This window comes from Desmodus rotundus, chromosome 9 (assembly GCF_022682495.2).
Source record: "Desmodus rotundus isolate HL8 chromosome 9, HLdesRot8A.1, whole genome shotgun sequence".
In the NCBI taxonomy this organism is placed as follows: Eukaryota; Metazoa; Chordata; class Mammalia; order Chiroptera; family Phyllostomidae; genus Desmodus; species Desmodus rotundus.
The window spans coordinates 17,650,113-17,663,734 of record NC_071395.1 but is presented as its reverse complement, the minus strand read 5'-3'; the positions used below and the strand labels follow the sequence as shown (position 1 = coordinate 17,663,734).

The 13,622-nt window shown below is 37.9% G+C and overlaps 1 protein-coding gene across 1 annotated transcript in view; it reads left to right on the top strand.

Annotated features, from left to right (window-relative positions):
* Positions 1-11,440, top strand: part of IQCM (IQ motif containing M) — a 225,963-nt gene extending 214,523 nt beyond the window's left edge. Inside the window, exon 13 of the mRNA XM_071222322.1 lies at positions 11,337-11,440. Coding sequence (XP_071078423.1) covers positions 11,337-11,440 — 104 coding nt within the window. The remainder of the gene's footprint in view (positions 1-11,336) is intronic.
* Positions 11,441-13,622: the final 2,182 nt, after the last annotated feature.

Here is a 13,622-nt window from a genome sequence, read left to right as displayed (position 1 = left end):
TGATATGTCTTAGTTTAGTTCCATCATCTAAATTAAATTTCATTTCCTTTCCAAAGTTCAAATGATTCAATCCTATGAAACTAGCCAATGTGCCAAAATATACTTTTTAGTTAGATAATTTAAAAAGATGATTCTGGGGGATTTTAAAACTAGAAATTGTCTATCTTCTGGTGAAAAAGAACAAATTACACAATATTATTTTAAACTTTAATTTGACTTGGTAGTTCAATGTACTAATTCATATGTTTAAAAACCAAAGACTGATATAATCTAGTGTGAATGGTGGTATTATGACATGAAATTCTACATATTTTTTCCCCTACCTGTTTTTCTTTCCGTTATTAACAGACACAATCTGAACACCTTACCTAAGGTCTTGAATAACATTACAAGATTTAAAGTCTTTTTAAAAAGCAGAAAGATTTGTGCTTGTTGCTTTTTAGCGATACACATTAGGCTCAGTTAGATAAAAGTTAGTAGCTGAAGTGGACCCCCAAAGTATTTTTAGTTCTTTCCTTTTTGCAAAAATGCATTTCTTATCTCTCTTCCCACATAAATATTAATCCGGTTGCATGCTACAGTCACAGATAGAATAATCTTAAACCAAAGGGCCAGAGAGTGCCATTTGCGCAGAGCGCCGATGATTTCGGATGACCCCAATCGTCTGTCATTGCACATTGTCATCTCAGCTGGGCAACCCTGGCAATATTGCAGCAGGCTATTGTTCATTGAGAAAGCTAATATTAGGAGGAGATGTGATAAGAATGCCTTTAAAAAACTAATTGAGTGCTATCTGTTTTTGGCAGTAGCATCTTGTATCTCTCTCTAGTTTATCGCTTTTGAGTCCTTTATTCAGGCTTTTTATAAAATCCCATTATTTAAAAATCGAGGGCAGAGTGATGGCATGTAAGCAGCTTTTTATATTAGTCTGATGCTCGATGATAACCCTTTCTCCTCTACTGCTCCACAAACCGACTTTATTGAAAAACATGGGAAAACCTGCAGAAAACATTGAGATATGAGTCATAATAATCCCAGTGTTCACTTCAAACATTCTCCAAAATGTTATAGTAATTTTTAGAAGGCAAAAGCATTTCGGGGAGATTTCTATGTAATCATGCCCTTTTTAATGTTTTTCAGCTGATTCCTCTTGCGTTCTTATTACAAAATCCCCCAAATAAAACAGACAGGTGGAGAGACACATGATAAAGAAAATCCAGTAAAATATTGATTGTGGAATTTAAGTGATTTTCATTGTATAACTTTTTTCACATTTTTAGTATGTCTGTAAATGTTATAAAGGTACAGAGAATAAGTAGCATAGATGATAGGTGGAAAATAGACAGGGGGAGGGTAAGAATAGTGTAGGAAATGTAGAAGCCAAAGAACTTATAAGTATGACCCATGGACATGAACTATAGGGGGGGGGGAATTGGGAGGGAGGGGGTGGGCAGGATGGAGTGGAGTGAGGGGGGGAAATGGGACAACTGTAATAGCATAATCAATAAATATATTTAAAAAATAAAAAAAATGAATCACTGGAAACAAAATATTCAAATATCCCCCTGCTGGCCCTACCAGTGAAAATGGAGTAGGTATCTGTTTATCTCATCAAACCAGTATTTATAATAAATTTAAATTTAAATGACTTGCAGCATCAAATACTATTTGCTAAAGAAATTCCATACTTCCAATTGAAATATTAACAAAACACAAACTGGGAGTCAGAATCAAGGAATTACAATATGTAGGAAAATCTCAATGGAACAACAAGGAAATAGCCATGAGGACAATACTTTTGTAAAAGATCTGGAACAAACCAGAGTGCAAAAAGCCCCAGTTCTTTCCACAGAAATGCATTAACCTAATTAACTTTCAAAGTAATGTGTAAAATTATTCGAGAGTGAAAATTGTATTTTTCTTAATTAATATATTTTTTTCTGCAAAACCCTTCTCTGTCGCCACCCAGGAACCACAAAGTAGGTGCTAACCCAGCTCCTGGTGACAGGGGTTTGCTCCTTTTTCAGGACACTCCTCTGGTTTGGCCGCGGCATTTTGTGACCTGGATATAGTGTTTGATCTGTGCCTTCTCCTCCTTCTCTTCGGCAGGGAAAGAGGCTGAGAGCAGAAGTGTCAGATGGGCTGTAGGCGCCCCTCTCTGCAGTAGCACAAATAGCAGCTGAGTATATTTTTGGTCAGGTACAAAGAAACAAACGGCTGTTGGTTTTCCCAAATGTTGTTTACCCTTCTGATAGTCTTCACAAGAGCCATCACATATAAATATGTATGGTATTTATTTTCATGTGCATCTGAGGACAAATTCAGCAAGGTGCTCTGGTACCAGTATTCTTTGATATGAAGTTATTGAGCTTTTTCGCTAAATGGATTTTGGACTTCCTTCATGGCTACTCTTAACCTCAACTTTGTTAATAAGTAATATCCTAAAAAATAAAAAAATGATAGGATTCTCAAAACGTATATTTTTGCACAAAAGATTTTGTGCAAAACTGTGGCAGAGGCAAGGGACTTGGTATGATCCTGAATTCCAGTCTGTATACACATGTCTTAAAGATATTTATATTTTGCGGCCGGTACGAAGTATCAATAAGTATGTCTACTTCTTTTTGAAACAGAATTTTCGGGACAAGGGTGAAGCAGTAACATTAGCAGCAGCAATGGTGTAGGTGGCACCAGTGGTGAACGGTGGCAGGTGGTGGGAGCCAGGTGTCCACCAGAAAAGAGAAAGACAAACGAATAAAATCCTCTTCCATTAGGGACATCATTGTTTTAATTACCTTAAAACAAATCAAAATCTGAACATAGTATTTCTTGAATTTTCTTTTTATTTCAAGATGATATTCAGATTCCTAAATTGGAACCACACGAAATGTATTAGACTTGACTGTCGAAATGGTTTTCCTAAATGATTTCGCAGTGGTGAGTGGACAGGATTACTCACGGAGGGAGGGCGGGGTGAGGAGGGCAGACGGGAATGCAGGAAGAGGCAGAAGTGTAAGATGCAGCAGCACTGCAGTCTCTCCAAGGGGAGTTCTCTGCAGTCTCTCCTCGCTGCAGATCGAAGTCATCCAAGCCAAACAATGAATGTCAGTCAAGGCTCAGCTAAGGAAAGGAAAAGCACACTAGGAATGTTATGAAGAAATGAATTTAATACAGTAAATTATGTCCTTAAAAAATTGTTGGGGGGTGGAGTTCTGGTTTCCAGTTTAAGCTTCTAGGAATGACTCTCAGAGCGGCAAAGGCCTGTCCCACCAAGGAGGCTACTGCCTTGGTGCTGCCAGTTAAAGCTGTGAACTCAAGAACACACCTCAGTGGCTGATCCGGAAGCCAGAATGTGAAACTGGCAAGATGTTCTGGTGGCTGCTGCTGCTGCCGCCGCCGCTGCTGTAAATGCTTCTGGTCACCCAGGAATATATTACAGATAAGAGTCTTTGGAACAGCAGCAGAGCAAATACACCCTTCCTTGAATCTGCCTACAAGCAGAGCATTAAAAAAAAAAAAAGAAAAGAAAGAGGGTGGAGCGTAGGAAAAAGGTCCCCACATCATTTTTGCCTTCCAAACCCTGTAAGGGCGTAGCTAATTGAAAAAATGTAATTAACATCCAGACTCTTAGTTTCAAGGGCATCTCAGAAAAATAATTCTTTATGCAATTGCTCTACATCTAGGGAGGTTGAAGTCAATCCACAATATTCAGTGTAGAGTCAATATCCAAGGATAGAAAATACTTATAAATGCTTGCATAACTGTTTTATATTTTAATTCCTGGAGGTAAGATCATAATGTGCATAAAATATTTGTATAAACTATAAATATATATATCTCAGTTAAATATATGTAGGTAGTTAATATTCAGAAAAAAGGCAAAAGTATAGTGTCTGTTGGCCAGCTTGATTTAAATCCTGATTTTGTCATGCATTAAGTATTTAATCTCATAGAAGTTATTTAACTTCTGGGAACCATGGTTTTTCTCATCTGTAAAAGGAGACTTACAGTAATAACTTCTAATGGGGTTGGGATCCAGAGTGAATGAGAAAATTCAAGTAAAGTGCTTACATAGTATCCGGTTCCTTGCTGCTATTGCTGCTGCTGCTGCTGTGGTGGAGTCGGGCATCTTATCTACACTGCTTGTTTTGTGATAAGAAATAAATAAAATAGTATATGTACAGTACTTAACACAGTGCCAGACATATAATAAAATCCAGGGATTTTTAAAACATCTTACATTTAGTTACTGAATTTGCTGTAACAGTATCAGCCTAGTCAACATTTTCTTTCTGAGATTTAGCACAAGGTCTTTGCTTTTGCATTTCTGAGAAGAAACAGAATAAAGCTATCCTGTTTATTATGTCTTACAAACACAGATTGCGTTACAAATTATCTCAGGCATGAAACTGTCTAGACTGGTACATAATATTCACGTACCATGCAGATATGATGCGATGAATAATATACAGGAGTGGGCAAAAATAGGTTTACAGCTGAAGAAGACAAACAATACAATAATGAATAAATAATAATAAAGTCTACAAGAAACAGTTTATTCTTGCATTATTATTTAACAATACTTTTGCCCACCCCATATTTAAAATCTTCACTACCAATAGTTGGTGCCAAATGATAAAACCTTTAGGGTGTAGCACCATCAATTCTGTCTTTCAAAACCAGGGAACTATGACAATAGAATAAATTAAGAAAAGAAGATGCGTTTGAGAATATGATTTCATATTGATTTTTATTAAAGTGAGGTGTTTTCAAAAATACTTTTAAATTTTTAAAATTTAAAAATGCTAGATTTGCAGCCAGAAAATTAACTTCCATGATCTATCAACAACAGTAGAATGGATCTGAGAGAATCAGGAAGAATTAGATCATGTTCGCATATGAGCTTTATGTGGCTAAGACGTATCGACTTACCTTGGTCTTCCATCACAAAATCAGGGACCTGTCTGAGTTCTTGTTAGTGACACTAACACAGTCTGAGGGTACAAAGGAAGGGATTCAATCAGCCTCTGGCATGGTAAAGCTTGGAAAGGTGGGCACTTTCAGAGCCAGGAACACTGCAGGTGTGCCTCAGCCCTTGGAGACAGGTATCTGTTAAATGAGGTCCTGGTTGGTGAAGATAAGTGAGTTCTCCTAATCTGATCAGAGGATACTCCCAGGCAGCCTTGGTCTTATATTTGCAATTAATATTATTTGTTTGCAGTGTGGCAAAGTCAGTGTTACTGTTAGATGTTTCTCAGGCATGGAACAAGTACCTGGAGAGCAGAGCATTTTGGTAGCAGGAGGGGGCTCCCACGTACGCTTGGCTGTGACAAAGAGTGACATCTAGTGGTGAAGTATAGCTGGGAGCATATTTACCCTATGATCCTATCTGTTCTTAAGTCTTTCCAGACATGTGGACTTCCTATGGAAAGGACTATATGCTCACTTTTATAAAGATGCTTACTCAAAAGTTGTCATAGCCTAGCTTCTAGGTCTGGGAGACGGCACTTCGAGGCAGCCCTCCAGACTGAGTCTTAACAACATTTCCCGTCATGCTCATGTAGAAGGGGTGGGACAGTGTTGATAGAGCCCTTGGGTACACTGGATAGATTTTCCTAAGGAGAATGAACAAAACGAAGAATTTGTACTTCTCAGAATTTATAGAGTATGTATATGGGTGGGGGAGGCAGCACTATGTGTTAAAAACCAATCAGAATGGAGGAAAAATGACATGTTTCAGTGGTCTCCACATTAGAATGCAGGTACATCAGTGGGAGATACCTAACATTTATCCAGAAAAGGGCTAAAGGGAACAATCTGGGGGAATATGTCTATGCAGATGGTCACACTCTAATCTCCTTTGCAGTGAAGGAGAACAAAAACGAAGAGAAGGGGAATAATGATAGCTAAAATTTATTAAGAAATTATGATGCATTCAAATCTAAGACAAGTGCTTTATGAGTATTTTCTCATTAAATTCCTGTACTATTCATTTGAAGTAGGAACCGTTATCTTCGTTTTACAGATGAATAAATGCAAGCTCATTTTCCCTAATCACAAAGGTGCTAAGTTAGAAGTCAGTATTTGAGTTCTGGTCTTTCTGATCCCAAAGTTCATTCTCTTAGAATTTGGTAATTTGTATCTTCACTGCGCTGTTCCCAATGCAGACTAAATTAAATAAGGAAACACTGCGAGTATTTCCTAATAGATCATCGTAGTACTACCATACCATTGTTGTGAATTAAGAATTCTATTTCCATTATTTATTATATCAACAATTTTAGGAAGAAAAAAAATCATTTGCTAATAACAAATACTAAAAGAAGATACTGAGAAAATAAAAAGTCTAAATAGATAAGTTAATTAATAAACTAATTGATTTATAAATCGATTTAGTTCTGAAAAGAAAGCTAGAGAACAGCATATTCAATCTAGGAGCAGGAAAGATGCTCAATAAAAGAACATGAAAGAGAAGAAAAATAACTTTGGTTTTATAAAAATTGTTAAACTTTTCTATGGAAAACACCATAAACAAACAGATTTTAAAAACTGATGTGAAATGGACTTGCATCGTAGAAGACGGGTTTAACACAATGAACTATTTTAAATTGAGAACAATGGGGCACTACAATAAAAATGACAAAAGATGCAGAGAAACGAATCACAAAATGAAAACCCAGCACCTACTGAGAATAGGCAAAGATGCTCCTACTCACCAGTAAGTGAGGGAACTCCGTGGATTAGCAGCTTTGGGATCCGCCAAACTTAAAACAACAGAATAAAACAGTAACTGCTGCTAGTGTTTGGGACATGAACAGGAAAGTGCTGTCACACATTGCTGGCAGGTATGTGAGTCTCCTAGTGTGTTAGAAAGCACCTTGAAAACATCACCTAAAATTAAAAATGTATATACTTCGAACTCTGCACTTCATCCTAGCAGTGTATCACCTGAAAATAAAGGCATTATCAAATAAATAAGAGTGCTCATTTTATCATTTTGGGGGGGGGGTGGAAATTGGAGGAACATAGCAAACATTAACCAGTAGAGAAATATTATGGTCTATTTATACCACAGAATACTATGTACCATGTAAAATAAGGAATTGGAGCTATGCTAGTTAGCTTGGAAAGATTTTCATGAAGTCTTCTTGAGTGAAGAAAGCAAAAAATGCATAATATGATGTTGTTACAAAACAGAAATGAGCATTATTAAAATTTTTATTGAGCACTTGTTTATCTGAAAGGCACTGTCCCAGAGATCAGTGTGACAGAGAGATGAGTTACTGATATTCCGAGGATGCAGAAGAAATATAAAAAGGCAAACAACAATCTAATGGAACGTAGACCTGCGTTAAAAATGAATGCGGTAAATAATGCCGTGCTCTCCAATGAGTTGTTAGGAGAGATTCCGCAGTCCACGTGTGCGTCAAGAATTGCCATAGCCCGAAGAAACCCGCCGCTGACCCGAGAGTCTCAGCTTCTTTCCATTGTCAAGGTGATAGCGTTGGGCGTTGGTAGAAAGGGAAATTGAGATAATAATATAAGTAGAGCATTCATTACAGTGCCTGGCACAGAATAAATGCACGTTAAAAGGCAATCGTCTCATTATTATTACGGTTTTTAAAATGCTGAGTTTATCCATTTTTTGAAAGAATATCGCAGAGGAGTGCCTTCCTTCGGCACTGCAGGACTCCGCAGACTCGTCGTGTATCACCCCTGCCCTGGCGCTTCCAGACGCCGGTGTTCTCAGGACCCCGGTGCCCACTCGGACTCCCCGCGGTCTCGGTCGGTCTCCTGATGCCGCCCCCCCTCCCCACTGCAGTTTGTCCTGGGAGGCTGCAGATCCTTCATCTCGACACTGTCCGTACCTGTCGCTACAGCACCGTGTTGGTCACACGGCTTTTTCTAAGAGGTTTGCAGTCCCTTTTAACAAAACCTCCTTACTTCTGAGTTTTCCATAAACTACAGGTGGTCTCTATTATTAAGGTTTCTCTCTTTTCATCCCCCAAGGCAAGGTGCAAGGGGACGTGCAGCTTAGCCCTTTCTCAAGGTCCTATCAGTGTCTCCTCCTTCCCTCTTCCACCAGTCTGCTCGTCCAGTTCTGGTTCCCTGTACATTGGAAAGGGTTCTCCTGCCATCTCTTTATTACCATCGGGTTTCCTGTGCTAAGTTCTTTCCATTCTGGTTTCTTGGATCTGCAAAGTGCTACATACATTGTGAGGAAAGGATACTCTTCCAAGTGGAAGCCTTCCTTTAGAAAATACTGTTTTTGCTTTGTGTTTTAAAACCTCCTTCTTGAGATGCAGTTGTCTTCTTTGTTCTAGGATTTTTCTGCATGGAGTGTCACAAAATTATTCACCTCATTTTAAGTAGTTATGCTTATTAAAGCCCCCCCCCAACTTTACAGATTACAAGCGGGAGCTATTATTTAAAAACCTGAGCATAGAATATTTATTAGCTACTTATAGCTTTTCCTTGTTTCAGAATTGATAAATACCAGAAATTAGGTGATTTATTCTCAGTCGCCCTCAGCAAAGCCATTACTATTGCCTCACTGGCAGAGTCGGGAGCTGGGAAGAGTGAGCAAGGAGAACCAAAACTTTATTACTTCAAAGCAAAATCCAACTGCATACATTCCCATATATGTAGATACGTATATAATCACAAAAATAGCGACACATAGAATTTTCTACCTACTCTCATGCAGCCGCTGGTCTCTTTGAAAGCATTCCCTGTCACAGCAGTTATTTCCAGGAATTCTCTTAGAATGTCTCACATGTCCTCATAAACACACCCCTCTGGGCAGTAGCAGAGAATTCCATACCCGCCCCCCTCCACCCCGCCGCAGTCCCTGCTCCTTTTCATACTGTCTGCTGTGGTCGCTCTGAAGCACGGGGAGCTGGGTAAAGGTGTCTTGTGAACGCCATTGCCGCCAGTACCCATCCAGGCCCTGCTGTGCTGACTTCGCACAGGCCTAAGCTGCCCTCCTGGAGGGAGAAGCCCCTCTCTGACCTTTGGATCACGGTTGTCTCAACCTCAGAGTGCCTGTGCCTTCTGCTCTTCGTACCTCAAGGGCTCAAGGTGGAAAAACAGCTTTCCAGTTCTGTCATTTTATCTCTGGGAGCTCCCTCTCATGAAGGGGAAGGCCAGAATCTCCCTGGGGGTGGGAGGGCAGGAAAGAGGGAACTGGAGAATCAAGGCAAAATCTCCTCAGCAAGAGGCAGCTCCAAGTATATAAAATCATCTGTTCCCACCAACTGCCACCATCTTATTGGACCGAGATGAAAATACTTGGCTCACTCTTCTCATATTAAGAGATGTTGCCCAAGACGATTTCTTGGTCTTTTGATGTCATAGAGATCCGTAGAGTGTTTGTTCTGCCTGTGTTCTGGACTTAACCTTCATTGAAACACTAAACTGCATTCAACTTGAGTTCAAACTTGGACTCCTGCTCTATGCTAGCATTAAGTGTAATTACTGAAGTACATTCTTAATTGTTTGTCATGTAGAACTGTATTTTTGCTTTATATTGACTATGATAATCTTCTGGTAGGCAGAGCTATGATCCTTTGTTAGGAAAGTGCTTTCATTTTTTTTTTAAAGCTAAATTTGTTTGAGTAGCATAATAATTGCAGTTTTTTGCTTTTGTTTGTTTCTGGATTAAGAAATGGAGACCCAGAAAGGTCTCAGCTAGTGCCTTTTACATCACTCCACAGCACTTACCGTGAACCTGAACAAGTAGGATGCATTCGATACTCAGCGACCTCAATGTGTGTTTTATTTTCTAAAACACTCTGTTCATTTTCTTTCCAAATTGCTTTACAAAGATTCATTGTCAAGTATTCACTGGAAGTAGTCAATAGTGTAGAATAATATATAACCTTGCACAGGTCATGGAAAGTGCATAAAAAGTTATAAAATAGACCGGTGAACATGAAAATCTGGAGGTGGTTTAAAAGAACACAGAGGGCAAAAGCATACTCTGGACCTTTGAGAAAAATGTGGTTTCTCTTTTCCGAAAATGCAAACTATAAAAATACACATTATTATTATTCATATTATTTGAACATTTTCCCAATTTGAAATCATTCCTTCAAATTATTGAAGTATAAATAAAAATATCTAACTTCTGATTATTTATCTACTACCTACAAAAAATGACTTGCTATCATATATTTCAATCTAGAAACTCGAAAATCTCTAATAGTTATTTTTGCATAAATGTTATCTTTTGTTGATGAAATGCATAAACTCAAGGAACTAGAGCTAAATTGTAATTCTACCCATTGTTAATATTTTGGTATTCAATACCGCGTGTGTCTTCCTGTGCAGATAACTATTTAAAAACCTGGGATCATTTTGTGGATACCGCTTTTCCATATAATTGAACATATATAGAGGGTTAATAAAATGTGTTTCTATGGTATGTTTTAAAGGCCTTGATTAAAGTTTATTTTTTCTAGAAGGGTTTTTTCATTTACTCCTAGGGCCCAACAAATGCAAAATTTATTTGACATGTTTTGGACGACACAAGTGACATAAACTGGAATCCCAGACCGAGGGCCAGCTTGTGGGCTCTGCTCTATCCACTCAGCCTCATGGGAACAGGAGCATTTCCTTGCTGTCCCCTTCTTTAAAGTCCCCACCCCTTCCCTCCCTTCCCTCTTTGTCTATTAACACTATATATAAACATAAAAAGAGCAACACCACCCTGCTTCTTTTTACAACCCAAGTCATGCATTTCCTTTTCTAATGTGAATTGTTCTTCTCATAACTTTAACTGTTTTTTGATAGTTGGCTAAGTTTTTGATTAATAAACAGTAGGTCCCCAAAGTATACTACCCTAACTGTAAATTATCACTGTGTGTAACGGTAGCCACAGTAAACCGATGACTTATTTTCTCTTATGTAGAAAGTCATTTTGTACATAAAGATGGATCAAGTACAAGCAATGTATATTATAAACAGTGTTACAAATTGATTTCAATATCAGTATCAGAACTGGCTATATTATAGTACAAAAAAGTTAATACTGTCATTCCTAGGGTAAATCTATGTTGTATCTAACTTATTTCAACCACTGTGTGTATTGGTGGAATCCAGCTTCTGCCACCCCCTCTCTCAAATCTTTGATCCAACGGTAACTCCTTCTGAGACTCTCGGCATGACCTGTAGTGTAAAGCAATACAACTGAAAGAAATGGCCCAGGTCAAATATTTCCTATGTTCTAGCACAACCGTAATTAATTACATGCAATATTTTATAATTTCAAAAATATGATACGCTTGGCATATTAATTAAAATTTATTAATTTAATAATATATTTCATCTTACAGTGAGCGGACATCCAGTACTCAAAAGAGCTAACATCCGGATTGTTGGGAAGTTAGTGTCCACATCTATGAGAGAAAGGAAAATGAGACAACATCACATGTTTTGAGGAGTAGAATAATGATTTCAATACAATGTTGCTATCTTAAGAGATGAACTCATCTACCCAAAGAGATAAGTTAACATTGGCCATGGATTAATTTGGTATCAACAGGCAGAATGACAAAGCGTCTTTACATAGCTAGAGGTTTGAAACAAGTCAGTCTGTAACTTTTAAATATCTTTGGATGGACCACTCATTGGATGTTATTCATAAAAATTCTATTGAAACCACAGTGTCAAGTATTCCTTTCACTGGACTTCGAGTTGTTTTGTTCTATTACCAACAGCTGCCATACAGAAACTTCAAGATCCTTATTTTTAAAAATTCACTTAAATCTTTTGGAAATGGTTTCTCAAAATGCTCTTCAAATGATATGATTTTATAAGTGTAGTCATAATACTGTTTTTCCCTATTCTCCTTGCTCACTGACGTGAACAACTGACAGTCACTATACAGTATTCTTGATTACCTACCTGCCTTAGTTCAGAAAGGATTGGAGCACAGGGGCTAACCTCAGTTCCTTAAGAGTCTTGAGTTTAAGTTCATCTATCTATCTATCTATCTATCTATCTATCTATCATCTATCGTTCATCTATCACCCCTCCCTCCCTCTATAAATGGGATTGGAAAACCAGTGAAGGGGCACTTGTTGAAGGACAAGACTGTAAAGTAGCACAAAGACTCGGTGTGAATAGAGGCAGGAACTACCTGGCAGGCGTTCCAATTTCATAGTTCTTACCCCTGATCTATTACTTCTACAATCAACTTTTTGGTTTTTGAAAGTCTCTCGGGCTCCTTTGTGCAATGGAGTTTACGGCAGAATACATATGGACGTTATTAGAATGAAATCTTTAGAGAAGCCAATTTTAAGAATCCTATTAAGTCAGGATCTCACCAAAACCAAAACAGAGTTGTGCTCAACATCATTCTGATTCTCCAATCAGAAAATGTTAGCAGTGAAACATCTGATAGGGAGAAAACAAGTGATTACTAGCTAAAATGGAGAGGTTAGCTTATAAGAAATTCGATTATTCATATTCTTTCTGTTGGTAATTGAGTTTCATTTTAAAAAGAAAAGTTCTTCTTCATTTCAATACTAGAAGAAGCTGGAAAATGCACAGTAAGAAAGGAGAAAGAGCAGACCTGAGTTGTGTACAGCATGGTGGCAGATCGTTGGCTGTTTCCTTTTCATAGCGTTATTAGGGTAGAGATTCGACTAGGTTTTTTGCCACCACTATTCAAAAAAACGTGAGAGCAAAAGAACAGCTATAGAAAGGCACTTACAATGCACAGTGCAGAATCTCCTAGCGGGTGTTGTGCAGCAAAGTACCACTATTTCAAGTGGCAAATATGTTCATGAGAAAACAGTATAAAAACAGTATCAGATTACCTTACAAAAATAAAAGCAACATTAAGTTATGATTATGACAACTGGGCCGAATACAGAAGTTTATTTTTCTTTTCATAAAATGCAATTGTTCTTGTCTCACATTTCCTACATTTGACTATTACTCTTGATTTTTTATCAGACTGAAACAGGGCTACTAGATGTCATTTAGGGGGGTGATTTTACATAAGTTCAGTGACAGTAAGTCACTCTCTAGCTGTAGAAGACAGTGTAAGGTCAGGGAAAAGAAGCCTTTACTTTTCAATAGTTCGTTTCCATATAAAAATTGGCACTTGGTGCTCATCAAAGAAAAGAAATATTGGATATGCTCTAAATGTCCATCGTGTTTTTGAGCCAACTACCTGATGGAAGTCATCACTTATATGTAAATGAACTGTCAATGGCTTGCCGCCATGGGCAATCACTGGACTGTGAAGGGTATGTCTTAATAAGAACCGAAGCTCTTCACAGACTTTGATTTACTGGAAATAAAAAGTCCTCTGAGACTACAAAGGACACTTGTTTCAGATAAAAAGTCTAGACAGTAGCAATATATTTAGGGATTTTATTATAGCAAAACTGCAAGTTAGAATGGAGTGGCGAGAAAGTTCCTGTGGCCCCGCTGGGCTCTGAAACACTGCTTCTGACTAGAGTGCTACCAGCTACGCCACATTAGATAAAAGTGCATTAAGAAAAAAAAGATTAAGATTTGAGTTTGTTACATCTTTTAAATTATTTATGTTTTACATTTTCTTATAAATCTACTTTTTCTTAATAAATGTAGCTATTAGATATTGGGAA